The 26,633-nt window shown below is 41.4% G+C and overlaps 1 protein-coding gene across 1 annotated transcript in view; it reads left to right on the forward strand.

Annotated features, from left to right (window-relative positions):
- The first annotated feature begins 5,103 nt into the window (after positions 1-5,103).
- Positions 5,104-26,633, forward strand: part of LOC108678559 (ATP-dependent translocase ABCB1) — a 27,187-nt gene continuing 5,657 nt past the window's right edge. The window contains exons 1-21 of the mRNA XM_018167012.2: positions 5,104-5,308; positions 5,561-5,676; positions 6,753-6,843; positions 7,058-7,236; positions 7,455-7,602; positions 9,800-9,900; positions 10,250-10,421; positions 10,840-10,964; positions 12,137-12,326; positions 12,518-12,695; positions 12,849-13,021; positions 13,481-13,684; positions 16,352-16,522; positions 17,029-17,212; positions 17,540-17,672; positions 17,948-18,044; positions 19,063-19,212; positions 19,744-19,848; positions 20,028-20,189; positions 20,745-20,948; positions 21,095-21,224. Of these exons, the coding sequence (XP_018022501.1) occupies positions 5,168-5,308; positions 5,561-5,676; positions 6,753-6,843; positions 7,058-7,236; positions 7,455-7,602; positions 9,800-9,900; positions 10,250-10,421; positions 10,840-10,964; positions 12,137-12,326; positions 12,518-12,695; positions 12,849-13,021; positions 13,481-13,684; positions 16,352-16,522; positions 17,029-17,212; positions 17,540-17,672; positions 17,948-18,044; positions 19,063-19,212; positions 19,744-19,848; positions 20,028-20,189; positions 20,745-20,948; positions 21,095-21,224 (3,154 nt within the window). The 5' untranslated portion in view covers positions 5,104-5,167. The remainder of the gene's footprint in view (positions 5,309-5,560; positions 5,677-6,752; positions 6,844-7,057; positions 7,237-7,454; positions 7,603-9,799; positions 9,901-10,249; positions 10,422-10,839; positions 10,965-12,136; positions 12,327-12,517; positions 12,696-12,848; positions 13,022-13,480; positions 13,685-16,351; positions 16,523-17,028; positions 17,213-17,539; positions 17,673-17,947; positions 18,045-19,062; positions 19,213-19,743; positions 19,849-20,027; positions 20,190-20,744; positions 20,949-21,094; positions 21,225-26,633) is intronic.

The raw sequence follows: 26,633 nt of genomic DNA on the forward strand, positions 1-26,633 counted from the left end.
TATTAAGCCCTGCCCCTTGCATATTACGCCCTGCCCCATATACCGGCTTTGAATCCGGCATTTTAACCGGCTTGGCGTTTCCGGGACTTCCGGCCCTTTAACCGGCTATGTGAGAACGGGGCATAACCGTTTGTCCTACTTGGTATTTCAATTTTACACGTCTTCAGATAAAGAAAAAACATTGTAATCGTTTGGTGTATCCCCCCCATAATATTTTAGTAGGTACGTTTTATGTGGTACGGTTCCTGACAGCAGAGAGGACAGTTATTACAGGAAGTTCCTGTAATAACTTTTCTGTCTGCTCTGAAATTTGGTCCATGCTGCCTCCGTCTGAATTTCAGAAGCGAGTTCTTTTCACCCAGCGTGATTGAGGGAGAGGATTTGAGACTCGCTATCGCCTCTGTTCAACCCTTAATTAAAAAATTTAAAGCCGTGGTTTGATTCTGAAAAATGGAAATGCACCAAAGAAATTAAAAATGCTATATGCCGTTAAGCGTCTCTATGCAGGAAACCAAGACGCGCTCATTCCCGTAGGGCCCATGCTTACGTCCTGATTTCTAAAGGTAGTCAGGCTTGTCTTACAGGATTTACCCCATGTTAACTCCAATAACAACCCGGGGCAGAAGATTCTATTAGATTAGCTCAATTATTCGCAATCAAAATAGGAAACCAAGCATCAGTGACAAACTGGATTGGCTGCTGTTGCAGGAGTCAGTGAACGAATTGCCGAAGCTTCTTGAAATAAATGGGAACTAATGCAGCGGGGGCAGAGATAGTTTCATATTGAATGCGAATTCTGGAACTTCTTCATACGTCAGCCAAATGAAGTACCTAGGAAGCTCTATTTTAAGCCCCGTGACCCCTTCCACACGTTCAAACTTATCGTCAGTCTTGCATGTCATGCCAGGTTTGAGCGATTTTGACGGAAGGCTGAAGAGCGTCCACACGCTCAAACTTTCCTCCAGTTTTTAGTGCGTTCGCGGCAATGGACGAGCTAGTGCTGCTCGCTGCAGCTAGTGAGAGCAGCTTGTGACACCATAATTAGGTTAGAGAGAGGCAAACGTACGCGGTAGTACCAAAAAATGTTTTTAAAAAATACAATGAGGGTTGATAGACAGCATCCCTACCAGCACCAGACAGCATTGACGACTTCATTTTGGCACATTCTTTTCGATAAAGAGTTTATTTTCTTCGTTACAAAGTCGTTACTTCTTTGCACTTAGCTATCAATGCCGCATAGGCCAGTGCTCTCTTGTTCTTCTCACTGTAGCTTTTTGATTGAATTTACCATAAACATGGGAAACTACGATATAACTCCATAAACTCAACAAAATAAATCGCTAAACCAGTGTCGGATATCCTGGGATATGAAAAACTAGACCTAGCGAGGAACAATGCCACAGCTCTCATCATCAATATAGACTGATATAGAGTAAAAGTTAGACAAATTAGTCGGTTGCCCGTCCACACGCTCAAACTTATCGTCAGTCTTGCATGAACCCAAAGGTCTCGCCCATCCGTCTTTTCCAGGTTTGTCAAACCTCAAACTCCGCCCACCCGTCATGCAAGACGTCAAACTTTGAGCGTCCACACGCTCCGTCTTGTCGTCAAACCTAGCATGACATGCAAGACTGACGATAAGTTTGAGCGTGTGGACGGGGCTTAACGGCAATGCCCATAATGATTGTTGTCTGTTGATTAGTTTTGTTTGTAAGTTATCTGTTTCTTGTGTGTAATTGGTTTATTTATGTTGATTTTCGTTTGTAAATTTTAAGTTTTGCATTGCCCTGACACAGTAAGTTGAGCCCCTCACCACGAAGTTCTGTCCAACGACGGTGAGCTTCCTTCCCCAAAGCGTGTTTGCAGTTGGGTTGTGGAGGGAGTGCGTTTTCCGTCACTCCCCTCAGTTAATTCGGTAAGTGGTAGTAAGTGCGGGGATTAATGAGGTACAGCGGTACGGTTTATATAGTATTATTTGAAGATCGTAAATGCAGCTTACAGTTAATGGGATAAAAGCTTATTATGTCGGAGCTTAACACGTCACGTGCGGGAGCCGAAACTGCCGACTGCCTGAGGCTCTTGGTGCGGCTATGTTTGGGTTGCTCTAGCAGTAAAGCCGCAAGCGTCAGAACGTCACCAGCGTTGCCAGATGGTATATTTCTATACCAGATTTCACAAATCTGGTATTTTCAGACGGTGTCTGGTATGAACATTTTAGATCTGGTATATTTGCCCTAATCTGGTATTTTTCTGGTATTTTCTGACTTACTGCAAATTTACTGCATTAAGTTCCACCTCTGAAGTTTGAATTTCCTCCAACGTAGGCGTGAATTATATAGATTAACTTCAGAGTGGCGCGACTAGAGGTTTCCCGCTATTTTTAGAACCGCAAGTTTACCGCTTGATGAAATAACCCCAATTTAATTGTTAACATTTAACAGAAGTGATTAGTGCAATATGAGCATGAGAGTGATGATCCATCTTCGATTGATTACTGATCAGTGATGAACTGATGATATGGCCTAGGACGAGTGAGGATGTCGAACCGATCTCTGCGACGCAAGCTCCACCATTTTTGTTTGGTGGTTTTGAATTCTAGAGTGGAGTGCCACTTGAATTCTGGGGTGCCATTCAACATTTCACTGATCTTGACAATTATCATCCATTCAAGGAACTGGCTGCCTACTGCATCACTTGTCTACTTTGACCTGTCTCCAAAGCATTCGTGGTGCAAGTGTTTTCACAAGTCACCTATGTGAAAAACAAGCAACGGAATAAAATTTCAACTACGGTACTGGAGTCCCTTATTCGGACCAAAAGCTATCTGCTCAGCCGCAACAAGTGATCACACCCGAAATGTTAGATTAATGTATTATGCAAGCATGTACGTAAATAAGCAAAATAAAGATGACCTGTTTCCGTGGCTTGCTCATGTTGAGCGAAGAAGAAAAAGTGCCACAATGACACTGATAAAAAAATGAAAAACTGTCAATGTAATCAAACACAGGAAAAGAAAAGTGTCAAAATGTTCCAAACAGAGGGGAAAAAATATAGCGTGTTCAATTTGGCTTATTATCGTCAAGCCAGATAACTGCACAGTACATAAGGTAATTCTTTTCTAACCAACGTTTCTGACGAATAGTTTTATAAAATTTGGAGGTATTAGTCTTTTTTTGAACGATGAAATTTCTGGTATATTTCTGGTATTTTGAGCTAGGCAATCTGGTATTCTCGCCAAGAAAAAACCTGGCAACACTGAACGTCACCGTCACGTTAGTGCCTGCCGAGATATTGAAGTGGGAGGATGTGTGTGCGTGTATATATGTATATTTGATAATGTGCTGCATGTTAACGCAATAAATTCCACAACCAACCTGTGGGTCGGTTTGCAACTGAGTGTGAGATTTATCATGTCACTGCAATACGACCCACATATGGGTCGTGCAACAATTTGCTGATAAATTTATTTTGCGATATTTTTTTATTTCACGACTCACTTTCTTGTATTTTCAGACTGTTCATGATGGAAACGTGTAGTTTTATGTTAGATCTAAGAGAAAGAAACGTGATGAACCTTTTTCCGACAGTGATGATACCATTCCATCAGTGACACGTTCTCACCAGAGGGGACCGATGGTTCAGTGTCATGAATTGAGTGATGAAAGAAATGAATGAAAGTGATGAATTGAGTGAGTGGCAGTCCGTTGAGAAAAGGTAAAAAATTGCACAGGAAATTATGTTTGAACCATCGTGTGGATGTACTGTGGTCAACGCCCTCCTAATCTTCAACAAATACTGCAGTGGGCGGCACAAATGGACAATTGTAAAATGGCCATTCCTCGGCCACCTGAAAACGACCAGTTGCCGCGAAAAAGGGTCTTGCTTGGATATCAGATATCATTTTACAAAGAGTACAAGCTCCAGGGTAGCGACTGGCCGAGCTTCGGGCAGAAGGATTTCACACGATGGTCGCGAAAAACTCGCTCTCGGACTTCGCTGCATTCTGACTACCAGCCTTAAGAGAGACAAATGACATCGAGGGTGATGACGCTCTGACAAAAACGTTGCAGATAAAACGTTGCGTGTGGACGGGAAAACTACGCAGTCTTAAAGCCGGCGCGAAGCATGCACAGTTGCAGCGATATCTGAGATACCGAGCATAGTTTTCGATGAACTGCGCGGACTAGTCGGAATGTGTAGACGGTAGCACAGTTTCAATTGGTCTTTATTTTATTATATTTGGTATCACTAATTCCAAGAAATATGTTTTAGGTGTCTACGTCCATCCTTGAGTAATTCCGCCCGCCAGTCATGAGGTTCATCACGTAATTCGCTCAGTAATGTGATATGGGAAAGTCCTGCCTTTTTAAAGCCACTTCCGCGATCACTTTGAACGCCGGTTACTTCTGTGACGTTATTATCTTTCTTTTTTTTACAAGGTACAATGCCAGCCAAAATTTTCCAAATTACTACCTCCTCCATAGCAAGATAGTACATATCCGCAACCGTTTTCTGTTCCGACTGTCCTTTCATGAGAGAACAGAGGCCTTGGTTAGCAGTTTTTTCAATGCTTATAACGTTTTGATACTAGTGGATGTGGCTAGCGATCACATGCATGCTCAATTATTCTTGATGGTATGCTGGATGCACATTCTTCCAGGATGTGGCCTGCAGTCCCTGCGTATTTCAGAGCAAAGCCCTCTTTCTTACCAGCTTCTAGGGCTTACAAGAGCTTAATGAACTCCAAATTTTTTGGGTCCATAAATCGTTATCGCAGCATAAATTATATCGTAAATTGTAGTAAACTTCGGCTCCTTAACCGCAAGTCAACTGCGATGTTGGCAAGTCATTGTTTTCTGGTTATATGATTAAGTGGTATTAAAGTTCTAACTGCTTTTTTAATTGTACCGAACATTCTTATTGACTTTGCCTTAATTTGGTCGCGTTTGAAAGTGTTAAATTTTTGGGGGTTGAATGAAAAATTATTTTTTTTTGTAGAATTACTTTAGAATTGTTGGACTCTCAGTGTTGTTTGTTCAAAGGTGCTATATCCATTTTTTTGATGCAATAACAAAAACTTTTCCATAAAACTGTTCATTGCAGATAAAGCCAATAAGTATTAGATGTGATTTGATTCTAAGAAGCCTATTTAGAGATTGCTACAGCGATGGTGACTAACTCCATCCGCTACGAGCACATTTCGGGCTCTGTCCCGCCTCACAATAATTACCACAACAAGAGTCCTCAGACCTCACGTGCTTCTAGAAGATTTACTGGGAATGCCAACATTGAGCTTGAATCTGCTGAGGTGAGCCAGTTGTTGCTAGAAGTTTATGGTACGCCTCTAAATTTGTGTAATAAATGGCGTAGTAAATACATTTAACAACTACAATTATGTAATGGGACTATTTGATTAGAAAGTCTCGTCTTGTTTGATGCAAGATAGTACATATTATTATCTATCTGAGGGAATAATTTAAATAATGATAACGCTTCTAGTTTTTGATTAGCTCATTTTTTACTGTGATTAAGTAATTGTTTAACTACTTGTACAACGAAGGAACCAAAGCCTTGTATAAACGGCACCTCGGAATCTATTTCCCCTGAACACAAGGCAGACCACACCGCAGTCTTTGTCTCCGACGGCGCCCATCCCGACAAGAAGCCGCCAAAATGGTGAGAGACGGTACTACTTTGTTCAAAATAATTGATGACAATCCTGAATTAGCGGCTTCCTTGCAGCAGTTAGTGAGGATATTTTTACAAATTTATCAGGCTTTAATGTGGTCACAAGTTTTCATACACACATCATTTTCTTTACCACATGAGCAAATGAGTTTGAGGGTTACATAATTATTTAAGTTTTAAATGAACCAACATTTGCGTATGTGGAAGTTTCCACCCTTCTTTTCTCCGCTTGTATAACTCAACGTTATTCCGGTTAGATAATCCCCGAGATGTGGAGACGTCTTCTTCAAATCGTCTTTCGAAACTTCATGATTATTTCTAAACGAAAGTGATGAAATAGAAACATGCCTATAATTCAAACCTGTTTCATAATACAAATCCCATTTAGCTGTTGTTTTGAGTTTTTTTTCTTGTGCCAGAATAACATTATTCTTTAAATTTATAGTTTCATTAAATAGTTTATCCGAACATCCAGCGGTGCCTTGATTCCAAAACTTGAAATAGGTACTGCTCGTATTTCGGTAATATCCGGACACAATTGTTACTAGGATTTGAAGTCCAATAGCCTCTACATATTTCTACTGGCTGACTAAATACTTGAAAATAAACACAATTTCTGAAGAATAGATTTTTGGGAATAGCTGAAACTTCTTTCGGTTCGTTAAATCGGCTATCATCCTTATTTTACGCTGTGTAGAGGTGCTTAAACACCGTGCGGTGGGTAACATTCCGAACTGATTGTGTTCTAATTTCTTCCAACACTGTCGACTCCAGTATTTTTTGGTACACTTTCGTGCATGTGCTTTGACTCGCTATCACTAATGGCCACCTGGCACTCAATTCACGGTAGGAAGAATTAGGTTGCTGCATGACGGCGCGTATACATGATACAAATACACGTTTTCAATGAAAAAGCTTGACTCGATGGTACTGTGCTACTGTCGCGAGGGATCGATTCGCGTCCATTATTGATTACTCATCTTCAGATTTTGCAAATAGTTGCAGTCTAAATCACTTCGTTGGAAAGTTATATGTAACTTTTCTACAAATATGTCTCTTTTCAGGCGACCATTCAAGATGAAAGAGAAAGAGAAATCGGAAAATAAAGAGGAGGAAAAGGAAGAAATGAAGCCTCCAGTGGGCGTATTTCAGCTGGTCAGTTTATTATACCACAAGTACTGTTGCTAAAAATGTGCAAATAGGGTAGGAAATAAATGTCAGAGAGAAATGTTTCAGGTTTTCTGTGGAAACATGGATTCACTGTTTCAAATATCAATGTTAAATTGACACAAGAACTGTCCAATTGAGACTATACAATATTTGTTCTAGAAATATCTTACTTATCCATAATGTGTGGTGATTCTTCTAGTTTCGCTACTCCACCTGCACTGAGCGCGCGTTGATCATCTTAGCGCTTGCAGCAGCATCGTTGGCCGGGCTATGCATGCCCGCAATGACCATCCTCTTCGGTGACATAACCAACGCCTTCGTTTACAGCGACTTCAACCTAACCGTCGTCGCATACGAACTCAACATGACAGTCGAGGAGTAAGTAGTTCGCTAAAAATTCAACTTGACCACACCATCAAATGTCGAACAGTAGCTCATGGACAGCTAATTTATATACTGTTGTATTATTGTTGTGGTTACTGTTGTGCGATTGTGCAAGAATTGATGTTGGTCGTACGCTGTTTACATTTTTCACAATTATGACGAGGAAAAGTTTTACTTGCTGCTAAAAAAGAAATAATTATGTACTTCGTCAGGGCGAATACTACGTTCCAGGCCATGTACTCAGATGATTTCTTCAGCGACGTTATTCGTTTCGGTGCGGGCAATGCAATCATCGGCGGCGTGCAGCTGGTGACGGGTTACATCTTCGTCACGTGTCTAAACTACGCCGCAGAAGGACAGGTTAGACCAGTTTACAATCAAACGATACGATACTGAACTATTTCATACAGGTGTATTTTTTCATCGTGTATATACGTGTTAGGTCGCGTGGTTGTTCCACGTTTACAGAACTATAACACGTTCATTGCATGTGTAACCGGAAACACCGCCGCGAAGTTGAAATAATTACGGGTAGCGTGCCGACTTGGTGGAGACTTTCGGCTGATTCTAAACACAAGGGCTAAAGAGCCGCTCTTTGGTCCGGCTCTAAATTCCCTTGCGTTGGAGAGAGGAGAAATGAGCACAAGGAACTTTTCGTAGTATACTGGTAATCTTCAGGCGAATTACAAGGTTCTTCATACGAGGCGCACAATTTATTGTTCGTCTTAGTCCAAAAGTTCAGTGGAAAAGGCTTGACACTTCAGGAGTACAAACAGCCGAAAAACCACACAGTATAAGCCCTAATACACAGTTGAGTAAGAAAATGGATAGCAAATGGTACGGGAACTAGTCGCACCGAGATGCCAAAAACCAGCCGCAGAGACTAGGGGTTCTAGCCCCAATGCACCGCAAGAATAACAAAGATGGACAGCAAATGGTACGGAAACTAGCCGCACAAATATGCCAACGACCATCCGCAGAGACTAGGGATTCTGGTCCTAATGCACCGCAGCGAATCACAAAACGGACAGCCAATGGTACGGGAACTAGCTGCACCAAGATGCCAACGACCAGCCGCAGAGACTAGGGGTTCTAGCCCTAATACACTGCCAAATCACAAAAACGGACAGCAAGTGGTACGGGAACTAACCGCACCGAGATGCCGACGACCAGCCGCAGCGACTAGTGGTTGTAGCCCTAATGCACTGCAAAGTTCCGATTACTCTCGAGCGCGGAAGGTGTAATCGGTAACTCCCACGGCACGAGAGGCGTGAACGGTACCGCAGAAGCTTTACCAGAACGCTGATAAATATATTACTCCTATAGAGGAACTCATTAAGAGTTATCTCTTTAATCACGGTGGAGTTTATTCATGGAAGTCCAGATCTGGCTACTTGAATTAGAGTCGAAACGTGTGTACCCCAACCCAGTAACACTGAGCACACACAACTTTCCCGCGAGGGGTAACTCAGCTAAAATGAGCTTACCTCAACACCCCGTTTACAATGTACAAGAAATAGGCTGATAAAAACGTCTATATGAAAAAAATAGATAATATAATATATCACAATAAAATAGAATCATAATATAATCCTTTGGTCAAATAATGATAAGTGAAAGTTGACATGAGATAGAATAACTCTCGAGGATAATTAACTTGCAAGCGCGTGAGTCGATACCAGTTCGTTAATAGACTAGCAAATGAACATTGACCAAGCATTATCAAATACAATGAGAAGTATTATCACCTAATAAAATCATATTAATGGAGAGTTTAAACATTTGACAACATGACTACAAGTTATAATCGACGTCTTATAGAACATCTACCTCTAAGATGTCTAGCTTCCTTACGCAAGATCGCGGCCTAGCCGTCTTTTCTTTAATGATAGTATCGTAGGTTGACAGCACTGACTCTCGGACAACAGCAAATCATTACGATTATCGGAAAAGAATAAAGTCCTTCGACAAAATAATTGCACATTAAAGCGAATAAATCTTAGGTCAAGTAATGTTTTACGATTAACATGCAGAAATAAGTCTATAAACTTGTCAGGGCTAGCAGACGACGCATGGCGCCCAGCAGACGATTGCAACGCAACGCTACAGACAGATATCAGAGCAAAGGAGATTCCTTGTTACAGTTACGAAATAAAAATATGTTTACGCAATCCTTAGTCATACAAAATAATATCACAGTAACGAGATTCCATATTCTAGTCATAAAAATATATACAATCATATTGAGTTACTAATCTAACAAAAGAACATCATTAAAATAACACGCGGCCAAAACGGTGCTCCTAAAAATAAAAAAAAATATCACATAATATGCGTCCCGTCACACATGTATGCGTGTCTACATTTATTGCAATAATCGAGTACTAAATATATTGCATTTATCGACTGTTAACCGGAAAATTAGCCTGCAACCCGGTTAATTTTCACAGCACCTGATGCACATCATCAACAGACTGCTTACTGACCCACTACGTACATGAATAATCTTATGCATTTTGCCTGTTATCCCAACGCTATTAAAACTTGTTCATTGCAGGTTCACAGGATACGAACGCAGTTTCTGCGGTGCACTCTGCGCCAAGAGATGGGCTGGTTCGACACGCACAAAACGAACGACTTCGCTTCCAAAGTTACCGAGTCAGTATAGCGAGCATTGTGTTCATTATATACCGAGTCAGTTGAGTGTGTATAGCGAGCATTGTGTTCATTATATACCGAGTCAGTTGAGTGTGTATAGCGAGCATTGTGTTCATTATAATGATCAATGTCCTCATTATTGATTTTTTCCCATATTTGTGACTTTTAGAATAAATAATGTGTCTTTCCAGAACACCAGCCAAGTTTAGGTGGTAATTGTGGCAAACTTTTTATTTTTTTAATTCAGTGTTCTTTGAAATGGAAATTTGTTATGAAATTTTTGAGATGAACATTTTGTGCATTTAATTTTACGAAAAAATCATACTGAAAAATTGTCTTCATTTTACAGAGATCTGAATAAGCTACAGGAAGGCATGGGAGAGAAAGTGGGCATGATTGTGTTCTTCTTTGTGAATTTCATAGCGCATGTGATTATTGCCTTCGTGCACGGCTGGGAGCTGACCCTTGTGATCATGTCGGTGTTCCCTCTGCTAGCCATCACCGCAGGGCTTATATCAAAGGTTAGTCCTTAACTACTTATGTATAGAGAAACTGTATCTACGTTTTTTTTAGGATATTCAATAGGTGCCTTTGCTAAAATATTATCGCCATCAACGGAAATTTTGTTAGTGATAAATTGCTTACGTCGTATACCTAATACAAACTTTTTATTATTGTCACATGCTCTGTCTGTGAAACTGCTAAGTAAAACCGTTACGTGATTTGCTAAATGTTGCTTAGAACTATAAGATCCACGGAAGCGTAAAATGATTATGCCTGCTGATTGATGCAGTAACTATGGTTGGATGGCTTATTTACATGAACATTTTCAAGAAATTCTACACCGATTGTAAATTCGCCTTTAAATGCGTAAAGTCGTAAAGTTCAACAAGATATATTTTTCTATTCATAGTTTCCAGTTTTTATATTGATATGCAGATCCAGTCGTCACTCACGACTCAGGAGATGGCAGAGTATGCCAAGGCTGGCAGTATAGCTGAAGAAGTTCTATCGGGTATCAAGACTGTCCTAGCTTTTGGTGGAGAAACTAAAGAGGTTAAAAGGTAAAAACTTCTGTTTATTACATATTTAAATTTGATCAGAGATTATGTTCTATTTTACTTTTCATGTCCTAAATTTTTTTTTAATTTGCGATGAATGAATATAAATTTCACCTTTCAATAATTATTGTGAATAGATTGCTGTATTTACATTCACGTGAACGGTGACCAAAGGTTGAGAAGCTAAAACGAGGCAGGTACGGATATAACTTCATTGTTATAAAATTTGTTGGGTACGCAGCCATGCACCACTAGATTTCTGCACCAATCAGCCCTGAAAGGAACGCCTAGCATATTTCCGGATGACCACCAATCAGCCGCACATTAACTCTGCCGTTAGTAACCAGCCCATGACATCATCTTGCTTTAAATATTAGGAGCTTAACGCCACTATATTCAGAATCGAATAGCCCAGAGTGTAATGGTTGTCCACCACTAAACGTTGCACCGAATCATTACTTCATGCCCTGACTTCAGCTCGAACTGTAACTAGCGGACAACGGGCTGCGCTCAACCAACCCAGGTCGCCAGTGGAACTGCATGCATCCTGCCGTGCACCACCAGACCGTCACTTTTAGCTCACAACATTGGGGTTGGGTTTCAGAAAGCATAGTTCTGTTCCAAAATCTACCGTCCTTCGACGAACGACTTCCGCAGCTTCGCTAAATTACGTAACTTTTAGCTGACAGCATCTAGGGGTTAGGTTTCAGATAGCATAGTTCTGTCCCAAAATTTATCGTCGTACGACTCGTGGCCGTACGACCGTAGGCTGATTCGACACACGGGACAAATACGGACGGCTCCGGCGCGCTCCGTCCGGGTGGTGTAAAATTTTTTCGCGTACTGGCAGACGATGCTGGGCCATTCTACGTCAGGCTACTTTCCTGTGGGCTGATTGATCTAATTCAGTGGATGTGATCTGTCTGGTGGCTTGCGGCTGATAATGTTACAGTCAAAAAGTGTTATAGGCTACGTTCTTGGGGGAAGGGAATCAAGGGATCATGATAGTCCATTCGATGCACGGCAGTGGTGGTCTCCGACAGGCGTCCCAAATTTGTTAGGTATTCGTTTGGAGGAATAAATGTAAATTTAGCCCTTTAGATGTCAATTGTTTAAGGAAATCGCCCTCATTGGAATGCCGAGCAAGTGTTAAGAAACTGTATATAACTTGGCAGGTACGAATCTAACTTGGTACACGCTCGCAACGCTGGCGTAAGACGCGGCATGTTCTCGGGCATCAGCCTGGGTCTGGTGTGGCTCATCATTTACGCGTCCTACTCCATCGCCTTCTGGTATGGCACAGGACTCATCCTTGATTCCCGATACCCCAACGACGGCGATTACGATCCTGCCGTACTTATTGTGGTGAGATTTCGTCATTAATATTGATTGTTTGGTAGGTATCCTATTGATAAACTTGTTTCTTTAGATCGAATATCAGGTGTGCTGCAGCGTTGTTTTACTTTCGCATGATATTCTCAATTTGCTTGTGACAACTTTTTTCACAAGCTTGGTGACATTGCTAGATGAGAATAAAGTTTAGTTTCCCGTTGCAGGTTTTCTTCAGTGTCCTCGTTGGCGCACTGAACATGGGTCAAGTTGCCCCATTTGTGGAAGCTTTCAACATCGCCCGCGGTGCTGCTGCCAACGTGTATGACATCCTCGAGCGCCCCTCTGCCATCGACCCCATGTCTGAAGACGGCCTCAGACCAAATGAGGTTCACGGAAACATTGGTGAGTTATACCCCGAAATATTGTTTAATATATGTAATTGTACTGGGAAATACATAACAAAGGTAGTGTATGTACAAAGTAAAATTATGGTAACGGAGATGTGAGAATTATGAGTGATCGTAAATGTCAAGTTGGGATTTGAATTTTTCGCAGAATTCCGGCGTGTTCACTTCGAGTACCCGTCCCGGAGCGACGTGCCGGTGCTACAGGGCCTGTCGCTGCGCATTCAGCCTGGCGAGACCGTCGCCCTCGTGGGCTCCTCGGGCTGCGGGAAATCCACGTGCATTCAGCTGCTGCAGCGCTTCTACGATCCCAGACAAGGAGAGGTGCGATAACACGAATCCGATGAGTTATGTGTCATGTTGTTATTTTTGGCACGACGTTCGAGCACTTCTTACCTTGTGTAAAATTTATACCTATAAAGACATACCAAGAAAATTGAGACGTTATTGAGCGAGACGCTTCATTGTTCTCTCCAGATTGCAAAATTAAGATGAAAAATTCTACGCTTTTATTTTTAAAGTTTGCAGCACTTCCTCCTTTTTTGTACAAAGAAGGTTCATTATTTCCTTGCGACTAAGTTGAAAGTAGTTCTTAAAGTAGCTTTTCTTTGTAAAATAGCTCTGTTCTTCGCAAAATAGCTTTTTGGTAAAATAGTTGTTTTCTTGGTAAAATTGTTTTTTTATTCGCAAAATAGCTTTTTTTCTCTATATAATAGTTCTGTTCTATGTAAAATCCTTTTGTTCTACCATAACACTCAAGAGGAAAGTTCTCGCTTTCTTCAGGTAACTCTGGACTCAGTTGATGTGCGCTCGCTGAACATCGGCTGGCTGCGTGACCAGATCGGCGTAGTCGGCCAGGAGCCCGTACTCTTCGCCACGACCATCGAGGAGAACATCCGCTACGGCAGAGACGGAATCTCCTTCGAGGACGTCGTCGCTGCCGCCAAGCAGGCCAATGCTCATGATTTCGTCATGAAACTTCCTAAGGTATTATCGCACTGGATGTTGACTTAGCATTGTTGTGGGAGAGCTTCCAACATATATAGGCTATCCGTAAATTTTTGACGCGATAGTGATAATAAAAACATTTTAGAATCCAGGGGACAAAATTTTATTTGGAGCTTCCAAAAAACATTGCGAATCATTTCTAGGTAAACGTAAAGCCCTCAACAATGAGACCTGTTAATATCTGCTGCAAACACTAACCCTAATCCCCCTTGTCAAAAACCATTGAACCGCAACACGAAAACTCATGATCATGAACCAACTACGAGTAGAGAGATAATCGCCTAATTTCGCAGTAGAAGAATTGGCCTCCTGGTGTATTCAGTATTCTCGACAAGCGAGAACACCTCAACTACATGAAACTTGGGTTTCCACTCGTATAAAGTTTGTGCTCTTTAATTTCTAAAGTAAATTAGGAAATTCAAGGTGTCTCATTCGAAATTCTCGTAACCATAAGAGAGAAGGTAAGTCTGGTGCCCCCGTCCACCCGCCACTAAAAGAGATCTTGTAGTTCGCCGCGGCCGCGATATAATAACCATAGAACTGAGATTCAGCAATGTATGTAAATAAAATTACTGATTAATTTCACTAGATTCACGCGACGAGATCGCAGTCACTCCCAACGCTGATCACCTAAAAATAGCCAGTACGAATGCAGCGCATCCTACTCGTTACCAGCGTGAACCTGGACATCAATAGACGGGAGTATTGCGCAGCTACAGCATGTTTTACGAATTTAGAGAATTTGAACTGTTTGAAATGTTCACTTCAGTCTTTGATTTCGTTCAAGTGAGCATTAAGATAATACGCAATCTATTGTGCCTCTGCTAGAGCTCCAAGAAATTTATTGCAATTTGATTGATACAATGTTGTCTAGAAGACTTTTTGTGAAGTCAATCACAGCTAATCAAGAAATATTTTGCCCCTACTGAATTTGATTGCCTAAATAAGCAGAATCAACTCTGCCGCCAGTAATACTGTTCAGATACTTTTCGTGTTCGGGACGAAAACTTATATTGTGAAAAGACTATATGGAGACCCTTCAATATGTTGTGATTTTGAAGCTTTAGTTAGGTTACGAATGAGGAACAGCAAGCTGTGCGGCTGGAATCGATACACGAATGAAAGAAAAGTATAGCCTCCGACTAGCCTATCTCCTTAAAAAAGAAAGTTTTGCCAGAGGAAATACGTAAAGAATTTAGAACAGTGGTTCCCAAAGTGGGCGATATCGCCCCCCTAGGGGCGGTGGAAAGATTTTGGGGGGCGGTAGGGAAGAAGAGGGCGTTTGGGGGGCGATAGGGGGGCGGTAGTCCGAAGTCGAAGTCAGAAGTTCGAACGTTTGTTTGATGATTTGTACACAACACGTGCAGCACATGACTCCCAGCGATGTTTTTTTCACCCAGATCTGTTTTCTTAACCTCTCCTGGTTTATGTCTCGGACAAATTAACGGCCGGACTCGGGGCCGATCTCACGGCCAATTTCCAATTCAATGTTCAAATAATATCTCTCAAACTAATGAACTCAACTTGATGAAAATTGGTACACGTATTCATTAGGACCTAACGGTAATGTTAAGCTGGTGAATTTTTTATTAATTTTGCCTTCATTTGTTTTTGCCATAGTTATATGGCAATACGGGCCGATATTCACATAGCAGTACCGGGTTCTCAAAAAAAATTTTCCAAACTATTGAGCAGATTCGAACGAAATTTTGAATTTACCGACCTAACTACCGAACGTTAAGTTTTAGCTCTTAAAAATTTATTCGATTGTGCCTTTGTTCACGAGTTTTTTTCTATTTCACCTTCATTCGTGATTTAAATAGCAATACGCGCTTAAATTCGCAGTAATCATGAAATTAATCCAAAACTACTGAATGGATTTGAACGAAACTTAGTATTTAAATACCTAACCTCAGCAACGGTGATGTTTAGCTTGCTACAATTTTTTCGTTTTGCCTTCGTTTGCGAGTTACACGGCTATACGTATACGGCTCTTGGTTAATCCGGCCGGAAGAAAAGCCGGTCGTTCCCCCTATATTTGTATAACTCGCGAACGAAAACAAAATAGAAAAATTGTCGCGAGCTAAAAATCACCGATTGGGAGATATTACTTGATAATTGAATTTGGAGATTGGTCGTGCGACTGGCCACGAGTCCGGCCGTGAATTTGCCCGAGACGTCCTAGGTTTCTAGTGCTGAAACAGTAAAAACAGCTTAAAAACATATTGGTTCACTAAATGGGGTTCTATTTGTGAAATACACAGTTGTGTTTAACATTTATCTATTAAAATTGCAGCGTACTAAATTTCAAGAAAGAAGCGTATGTTTTTATGTGTCTGTGGGGGGCGCTAGAAGTTCACTAGGGAGCCAAAGGGGGCGCCAGCCTGAAAAAGTTTGGGAACCACTGATTTAGAAGATCATTTACGTTATTCTTTATTTTCAATACTCTTGAGCATCGTTTTCGAAAATGAGCGTTAATGTTTCAGCTGGAGGAGTATTGTAAGTTATCGGTGTTTCAAGTTTAGAAAGCCTTTAGCTGCTCAATACTCCAGCAAAATTTGAATACCTCTCCATAAAAAAATTAATGTAATAATTTTCATTCATTTAGTGATTATTTGGTTCATAAATCAAATGTTTCTTGTGCAGCAATACCAGACTCAAGTGGGCGACCGAGGTGCCCAGATGTCTGGTGGACAAAAGCAGCGCCTTGCCATCGCTCGAGCTCTGGTCAAGCGGCCCAAAGTTCTCCTGTTGGACGAAGCGACTTCTGCGCTGGACAACCAGAGCGAATCTATTGTTCAAAATGCTCTTGATAAGGTACGTTGATGTCATTCACAGGATGTCAATCACGGTCAAACTGCGCAGTGGCTGCATAAATTTTAAGCTAACTCAGAAATTTGTCTTCGGTAAAACTTTCCATTAATTGATGCATTCCAGAATTTCATCGAATGTCTGTTAGGCCATTTCAAAATTAGGTTCAGTAATTTTCACCGATGTCAGTTCAGCAAATTCAGAATTGTATTTGCGGTAATAACTTTTATCATATAATTAATTTACAACAGAAATTACCAGTTTCGAAGGTATCGCTGCCTGTATTTGCTCCCAGGGGACGAGGTAGCTCCTAATTTCGCTTAGATTCCTACCGGCAGCTGATCCCAACATATCTAATCTTGCCTGCGACCTGACGCTTGGCCTACGCATCTCCAGCGACTACAGGCACCTAATCCTGTAGTCCCACTTCTGTCAACCGTAGAGTTTTTCCAAGTGATGCACCAGAAAAATGTCTTGATTGTTTTAAGGACAATTTTCTTTTTATCCATCAGGCTCGCCAAGGCCGCACGACGATCATTGTGGCCCACCGCCTTACGACCATCAGGTCTGCTGACGTCATCGTGGCCCTCAAGGATGGCAGGGCTGAAGAGATGGGAACCCACGACGAGCTCATGGCCAAAAGAGGCCTCTATCATTCACTCGTCACTGCTCAGCTTGCTCCCAGTGAAAGAAAAAGTTCGACTTTTAAAATACAATTGCGTAATTTTCTTTATTCCGTTTAAATGTTAAAGGATTTTAACGTCGAAATAACGTGAATATTAAAAGATTACTTTTCTTATCGAATCTTCGCTTGTCATCGTACAGAGCAGCTTTAACTTTTGGAGCTTAAGGTTTTAAGAGTATGATTTTTTATTTCACCTTGATCGATCAAATTTCTCCATCATTATGTTTACAAAATTGGTTCTACTCTCGAGTTATGCGCTCCTCTAAGAACAAATCAAACAAATAATTTCCTTATGACGAAGCCCTTGCTTCTAACGTTGAAAGTTGTCGTTTGTTCAGGCGCTCTCGAGGAAGATCTCACCGAGCAGTCGGAGTATAAAACAGCGACGGAATTGGACCGCGACGTTCTGGACGATATCAGCGACATCACCGCCTCGCTAGCCATGTCGCCCACACGGCGCTCCATTTCTAAGTAGGCCACAGATATTACGATAGCTTGTGAAATATTCGAATCAAATTTAATAATTCCATGCATTCATTTTCAGTTTAGCCACTCCATGTTGGCTTGTAGCATGACTTTTCAGCCAGATAACCAAACATTTTCATGACATTTGGCGATTGATGTTTTTTATTTATAGTGTGGCTTGTTCGTAAAATCACTATTGTTGATTGTGGACTCCAATCCTCTATTTTATCCCATAGCCAACGTTCTCGAGATCGCTCTCTTAATCTCGTGATTTATTTCAGGAAACTGGGATCCTCGACAGTATCGGTGAGGTCGCAGGGGACACAGCGTCGTTCTCGGGGCTCTGTGTACATTCGTTTGCCTCTTCCCCAGGGAAAAGTAAGTGGTCGCAATTACATATTTGAATAAGCAACAATTTGAATAATACGAGTACAATCAAAGAAGAGCCAATTCTACGCGAAAGAGACTTAAGTCTAAGTACGGAAATCGGGTAACGTATCGATTGAAAATTTATAGCGGACGAGAACTGTGAGCTTTGTTAAGGAAAAATCGTTTATCATAGTTGTTGTGGCCTTTCTATTTGTTTTTACAACACTTCACTTTAACTTCAGTTCTTGTCTGTTTGTCTGTCTGCTACAAATCTTGTAATCGAAATTTAATACACTTCTACTTATCTTATCGATCTGAAATTTTGCACACTTGTGCAAAGTTGGGGACAATGCATGAATCAAATGTCAAAATAAATGAATTGACTTTTTATATATTAAAAAATTTGAAAAAATAATTTTGTCAGCTACAAATCTTATAACTGAAATTTTGCACACTTGTGTGAAGTCAGAGGTAATGCATGCATGAATCAATTAACAGAATAAATAATTTTGACCAAAAATTATAAATAAATAATTTTGACCAAAAATTATAAATAAATAATTTTGACAAAAAATTATATATTAAAAAATTTTATATATTAAAAAATTGAAAAATTAATTTTGTTGATTGTCGAAAATTAAATGAGAAATTCATTGTACATCTGTAAGATTGGAGACACTGGATTCTTTGGAAGTGTTGTCTTTAAAAAGTAATTTTTAAACGTATATTATTAGTATCAAAAATCTTGAAATAAATCTCTTATCAATGACAGTTGTAATCAAAGTTTTTTTTATACACGAAGCGAGGATGCAAATTACATTTTGAAATTCTGTTGAAGGATTTAACTCAGGAGCACTAACCAAGATCAATGGGAGTTGAAGTCTTCGGATTTCCCTAATTAAAATTAGTAGATCCCATTTACTGCTAATATTTATTTTACAAATATGAGATGATTTTTTGTTTGGTTGATGATCAAAATGTTTGGATCAAAATGTTTGGTTGATGATGTGATACCATCCTGCAACAGAAGAAAGAAAAGCCCCCGACTCTCCCGATGCGCGAGATCCTGAAGGCGAACAAGACAGAGTGGCCGCAGATCACGCTGGGCGTCGTCGGCTCCGTCATCATGGGCAGCTGCACGCCGCTCTACGCCGTCCTTTTCGGCGACGTCCTCGGCGTACGTGGCACATAGTGGCTGAGCAAAGACTTTTTTCGATTTTTTTAAACCTTACATAGGAGACTTTTGGTGGACATCTGATTTTTAAACCCTACATCAGAGACTTTTTTTGGTAGACATGTAAAGTATCCACTATCCAGGATACCAGCATCATAATAAGAAATATATTGACTGAAATCCATTTACTGACTGAAGTTTTTAACTAGACTAGGGAATTATGGCTAAACAGAAACTGTCAGGACTCTTCCTTCTTGAGTACAACGTGTAGAAATCTTTAGAGTATACTGGATACCATATGCATTATCATACAGTATATTGATATTATATTGAGTGGAATTTTGAACCAGGATATGGAATGAAAAATGGAGTGGTTTCTAAATCTCTTTCGTTTGCCGCAAAGGTGATTTAGAGGTTTATCTGACTGGAATCTCTGCATAGTTCAACCATAAGTGAATAATAAAAGAAATAATTTTAGTAGAAATAATTTCCTCTGTCACGGAATGTTTTATAACAAGTGGTGGATTTCTTCAGACTTTGTCCATCGCTGACCCTGCAGAGGCTCGCGCCGAAGCAAACTTCTACGCTCTGTTGTTCTTGTGCATCGGTATTGTCGCTGCCATCTCTACCTTCATGCAGGTGTGTCTCCTACCACTTTCTTCGGAAGAACTTCTTCTGAACAGTTAATTTTACGATTTAGATTTAACTAAAATTCGCTTATTATAAAATTTTGCATTAATAATAACCATGGATGACTGGAGTGCTCGTGATTTCTATACAATAAATAAAAACCCTGAAAACTGTATCTCAATTTGCAGGCGTATTTCTTCGCTCTGTCGGGAGAAATTTTGACGATGCGTCTGCGTAGCCGAGCTTTCTCTCAGATGCTCAGCCAAGAGCTCGGCTGGTTCGACATGGATGAGAATTCGGTGGGCGCGCTGTGCTCGCGTCTGTCTAGCGACGCCGCTGCAGTGCAGGGGGTGAGGCAGTGTCTTCGCGAACTCTTTATTCTTTCTATTCATACATGAGTACACAAGAAAAACATGATTATTCTTGCATTCAATCCCATTCATTATAAAAATAGTGGATATTATACTGTGAATCTTTTTGAATTAGGTTTTTGTGTCCTCAAAATACGCTGCATGAGTTGGGGGTTGATGCGAAGAAACATGTAGTGAAATCGAAAGGTTTAATTTATTTTATTGAGCACGCATCTGCTTACCATTACAATCGCGTTGTAACCGTTAAGATGAAATAATGCTAGCTCAAGACTGCCGAAGTCCGATTTTTCCGCAGGAATATCTTTGGTTTTTCATTTGGTTAGGGTTTTACTCCCTAGTTTTTAATGCCCAAACCTAACTATTTTGGTTTCTAATATAAAGAAAAAATCATGTTCGAAGGTAAAATGAAGAAATACAAACAGTACAGTTTTTTTTATATTTTTCAGAGCTTCTGATAGTTTTAGTAGACTTACACCCAAATTCGCCGTATTTTCGATAGTTTCCCCGTAATGAGCAAACTTGCGTCTTGTTCAGGCGACTGGATCGCGCCTAGGAACCATCATGCAAGCGCTCACTACCCTGGGCCTGAGCTTGGGTCTCGCTCTCTACTACGACTGGAGACTTGGTCTCGTGTGCGTACCGTTCATCCCCGTGGTGCTTGTGGCTGTGTATCTTGAAAGTAGAATTCTATCTGGGCAGTCCATCACTGAGTCGGAAGTCCTGCAAAGCGCTGGCAAAGTAAGTGCTTAGAAATTAGAAAAAATTAGACTGGTGAAAAAATTGGAATGGAATGTGGCTGAGAATGGAATTGGAATTGGAAATTTAATCATTGTTGAAAGTCGCATGTGTGTTGTGGCTGGTTAATAATGATATTATTTTGTCAGATTGCCATGGAGGCGATCAGCAACGTGCGGACGGTAGCAAGTCTGCACAAAGAGGAACACTTCAGCCAACGCTACGCCGAGGCGCTGCACGAGCCTCACCGCTTGGCTCTACGCAACTCCCACCTGCGAGGTCAGAGTTGCGTTTTTGGGACAACGCGCGGATTTATTTGCTTAGAAAAAACCCTAGAGTTTTAACTTTTGGGACGACGCGCGGATAGCTTACTTGGAAAAAACAATAATTGTATAGCGAATTACTTCCAAAATCTTTTCCTATGGAACAAGTAAAGATAATGAAAAAAATTCGGCTTGCCAACATGAAAATTACACGAATTTTTGTGTATATTAACTTGATATGTCAGCATCCGCCGAATGGGATCAGGAATGATAAAATCTATGTATGGCCTTTTATGTTCCTCAAAATTATAATTTTATATTGCAATTTATTTTTTCGTGAAACTTCCCATTTAGGTTTGTATGCGTTATGTGTTCCTCGCAATTGTATCGTTCGTCGTGATTGCGAGTTCATCTCAGTTTCAGCCGTGATCGAGAGCGGACGCACGTTTTTGCGGTCCCTAATTTTTACCTTATACTATGCCGTTTCGCAGCTCTTTTCGCATCTATTTTTTATGGACCGTGTCAGTGAATGACCGAATTTTAGTGAAGTCAGTAAAAGAGAGTACTAATAGAAAGAACAAGCCAGCCTATAGTAAAAGTGTTTTTATCTTGAATAACGCGGGCTGTAGAGCCAGTGAGGGAAGCGAGTGAGGGAAACCAGTGTCAAACAGGACGAGAACAGCACAGCCTTTGTTTCTCGTCCAAGCTCTGCCTACTTCTACTCTGAACACCTGTACACCCCCAACCCACCGCAATCTGAAAGCTGCTTACTCTCGCGTCGGTAACAGTGTTTTACAGGACATTGGAAATTTGTAAAATTTTTCCTCAACTTGACTCAGTTTTTAACTTTTGTTTTTTAGCTCTTGCATTTCATGATGCTAGACAGAGAGGAAAAAGATTAACCGGAAAGGCGTCTAGTCCAGTTGAACCGAATGCGAAGATCAAATCACAAAATGAGCGAGGGGAAATTTGTCAATTTTGCAAGCTGGTTTCGCTTAACGTCAATAACGCTACAGTGGCCTGTGATCGTTGCGGGTATATCATCTGCAACAATTGTGCGAAGCTGAGCGCGACAGATTGCCCAGTTATTCGCAGAATCGAGACAGTACACTGGTATTGCCAGGACTGCCAGCAACCTGCGCTTGTCGCTGCAAAAATCGAAAAGTTGGTGGAAGTGAGGTGCACTTCTATGCTCTCAGTCTTCAATGCCGAAATGGAAGAAACTCACAAGCAAGAATTGAGGAAGAGAGCTGAAAGGGAAGAGAACCACAAGAAAGAGTTGAACTTGTTACGTAACGAATTGCACTCGTTACGAAACGAGCTGGTAGAAATGAAAGCTCATCTGCACAAAACAGAAAAGAGCGACAACACAGAAGGTAAAGGCCGCAAAGAGGTCATCTCTGATTTCGCTAGCGAGAGCACTCGTGAGCTGCTGGATAGAGAGAGAAGAAAATTTAACCTTGTTTGGTTTGGCGTTCCCGAAAGCATTGCTTCGGAGGTAAATGACAACTGATGACACTGCGTTTAATAATGACTGTTCTGCCAAGGCACTTAACGTCCTTGTGGGATATAACGGCTTGCAAGAGGCTGCGATCGAAAAACGGTACCATGTGTAGACCGCTGCTGGTGTCTCTAGCTGCAGGATACAGCCCAGGTCGGGCATGTTCTTAAGGCTGCGAGAAAACTAAGTGAATTCCCAGAGTTTAATTCAGTATTTGTTAAGAAGGATGCTACCCCTATATAGAGAGCGAATTTTCGCACAAAAATGACAGGAGAGAATCAGGCGAAAAGGCACGGAAACTCAGGTCAACCACTCTCACGATGTCAAGACAACACCGCGGTCGCACATGGTCAGTCAGCGGAGCTGGTAGACAAGTAAGAAATCATGTCCACAGATCCAGGCCTGTAAATAATGTAGGAAGTAAACGCATGCATCACAGTGAAACTGCACAAAAAGTTTTTAAATGTTCTTACGCGAACTCGGATTCTGTTTGAACAAAAAAAGTAAACTGTTAACTGTGATCGCATACGAGTATATATCCATTATTGGTATTACAGAAACACTCCCTAAAAATCACGGGGGGAAAATTGTACATGTTGAATTTCAGTTGCCAGGTTTTGATTGTTTTCATAACTTGAATGAATAGCAGTGCAGTAGAGGTGTAGCTCTGCGAGTTAAAAGCTCTTTTGGGGCCCAGCAATTTAAGTTATCTGCAGAGCTAGAGTGTGGCCCTAGAGAATCAGTGTGGTGCGAACTTCCACTCGAAGCAAAGATAGCCTCCTCATAAGCGTCGTGTATAGATCATCAAACAGTTCCTCTGATAACGATAAAGTACTAAACAGTCTTTGACCGAGCATGACTTTCCGTAGGTCACACACGTTGATCGCTGGTGATTTTAACCATCCAGAGCTAGACTGGACAGAAGGATCCTCTCCTAGTCCAAGGGATGGTTATCGCTTAGCATCCTTGTTCATGGAGTCTGTGAGAGACTCCTCCCTAATCCAGCACGTTACCAAGCTAACCCATTATAGGAGTAAAGAGACTCCCAATATTCTAGACCAGGGGCCGGATTATCAAAACATGCTAAGTATACGTAGCCGCTAACGTTTAGCGTAAGTACAGCTAAGTAGACGTGACTCTACTGAGTGTTATTATCGAAACATTTGCGCGGGAAGCTAGACCAAGAGAATGATAGCAAACAGAGATCAGTAGCTGCCGAAAAATTATTTTCTACTTTTGAGTCCACATGAAAAACGTGGTCTTTAAAAATTTTTTTTATACATTTTATTTCTCTGACAGTCACAACTCCAACTCACAAAATTTTCTAAATTCTAGGTCTCTCTAAAAAGTCTTCTAGTTTTGAATGGGAATAGTGCAATTTTTTTGCCCTGATTGCAAGAAATTTTGATGAATGATCACAACAAGTGCATTGCTATTTGGATAACGTCACACTTATTTCTCCATATGCACCCTAGTTAGTCTACGCTGATGCCGCTGACACGACACAATCTCCTTCCATCCACGCGCTCTGCGCACTGAGTCGACAGGAGCTAGGAACAGCAAATCCAAAGCCTCTGATTGGTCAGTTAGTTGGATGGTTTCGATAATACCTTTTCAGATGAGTCATGCGTAAGACAGTTTTGTTAATGCCAAATTTTGACTGACTTACGCCATACGTAACTTTTTGAACGTAAGTACGAAAAGTTACGTGAACTTAGCAAAGTTTCGTTAATCTCTGCCCTGTTGTTTACTAGTGATGAATCAATGTTAGATGAGCTTCGTCACGAGGCTCCGTTGGGCAAAAGCCGTCAACAATCATTGTTTTTCAGTATTAAGTGCTGTTCAGAAAAGACGCCTCGGAAGCGTGAGCGCTTGAATTTTGCGAAAGGCAACTATGATGAACTCCGTGAAGCAGTCAATGCAGTGAATATTTCGAACTGTATTGAGGACATGAAAGTGGCCGAGTCATGGTCATTTCTCAAGGACACGGTTATGTCTGCATGAGTCGAGTGCGCGCGACCATGCCTTAGCCCACTGAGCCACGGAGACGGCAGTCACTTAGAGTCGCAGTGTTTGCTTAGTCTTGCGCGCGGCACTACCAGAATAAATCTTTGATTTTATGATCAACTTCTTGCGTGATTGAATGGTATAGACGTCGTTCGGTAACATTACTATTGACAAAAGAACAGCAGTTAGTTGAAACAATTAACAAAATTGAGTTGCGCCCATTGATCGTATGCAGTGTAGATTCGTGGCATTCATGAGCGGCGGCTCCACACAACCTCCTCCTATGAGCGCACTGACCAATGGCCGTGCGGCGCTAGCCGCACAAATTTAAGTGCGTCGAAGCTCGAAACACTTATCACCTACTGAAACGCTTAAGGGTCCGAAATTTTCTCTCTGTGCAGTTGATGCGTGCGTACCTAAAATTAAGCTTGGTGGAGCCAAAAAACTCAGTAATGAACAGTATAGTTCTAGCTAAGCTGCAAACCAAGAAGGAAGCCTACCAGCGTTATTTACCGACTCGTAGCGATGCTGATTATAACCTATACGCAAGAGTTCGAAATCAAACTAAAGAAAGCTGTTGCCAAAAATGCAAAAAAGAACCCGAAAGTCTTCTTTTTGTACGCTAGCTCGAAGTGCAAAATAAAGGACGGTATTTCTGATTTGAAAGTAGATCAACGAAAGATATCCTCTGATGTGAGCAAGGCTAACGTTCTTAATCAGTTTTTTAGTAGCGTATTCATTGAAGAGGACTTGAACAGTGTTCCAGCTACTGAGGAGCGCCCAGTCGGCTCTTAATCAATAAGTTTTGAAATACAAGAAGAGGTTCTCAAGCGCCTGATCACGCTAAATCCTAATAAGTCATGTGAACCGAACGGCTTCCAACCCAGATTACTCAAAAGAGTTAGCCACTGTCCTAGCTGGCCCTTTGACATCATTTTTCGAAAAACTTTGAACGAAGGGATCTTGCCGGCTGACTGGAAAGTTGCTCAAGTGACACCATTGTTCAAAAAATCCGACGAAAGCTGCCCGGGCAACTATCGCCCTGTCAGTTTGACAAGTGTCGTTTGCAAGGTAATGGAATCTGTCGTGAGGGATCGATTGATCGATCATTTGACTGTTGATATATCTCCCATCAGACTGTCAACATGGCTTTATTGCCAGTAAATCCTGCACCACTAACCTCTTGTCTGCTCTGAATGAATAGACCCGCCTGCTGAACGAAAGGCAGCCAGTAGATGCAGTGTACGTCGATTTTGCCAAGGCATTTGACAGTGTCCCACATGAGCGGCTGTTGCGTAAATTGAAATCTCTGGGAATTGAGGGTAATGTACTCGAATGGATCAGAGATTTTCTAGTAGGGAGACGACAACGTATCAGTATTAATGGGTCCGGATGAGACCAGTGCGTACCTAGCGCCTTGCAAAAAGTCCAGCAGCTATGAATCAATCGTCAATTATGGAAAGGTCGGATTTAAAAGGTCGGATCCCTTGTGGAATCAAGTCACGGAAACTACAGGAATCGTGAAGTAGGCCATGGGCCTACTTCTTCAATGCCGACACTTCTATTCTATTCTATCACGTTGAGCATGAATTATTTTCGCTTCGAGTCATTTTTCTTTAATTGGAATTTATGGGAGCCTCTGAAGATGCGGCCCCACGTCAGAGCAGTTCAAGGAATTTGAATGAATTTTCTTTCCAGGTACAGAATTGGGTGTCTTGAAAAAAAAATTCGAGATTTCTCAATGGCTGAAGGGTTGCAGAACGGGGCCACCAAAGTGAAGACCACACCGGGGCGGAGAGCACCACTCCAGGGCAGAAAGCCCCACTCCAGGGCAGATAGCCCCACTCCAGGGCAGATAGCCCCACTCCAGGGCAGATAGCCCCACTCCAGGGCAGATAGCCCCACTCCAGGGCAGAT

This window comes from Hyalella azteca, unplaced genomic scaffold, assembly GCF_000764305.2.
Source record: "Hyalella azteca isolate HAZT.00-mixed unplaced genomic scaffold, Hazt_2.0.2 contig16984, whole genome shotgun sequence".
Classification (NCBI taxonomy): Eukaryota; Metazoa; Arthropoda; class Malacostraca; order Amphipoda; family Hyalellidae; genus Hyalella; species Hyalella azteca.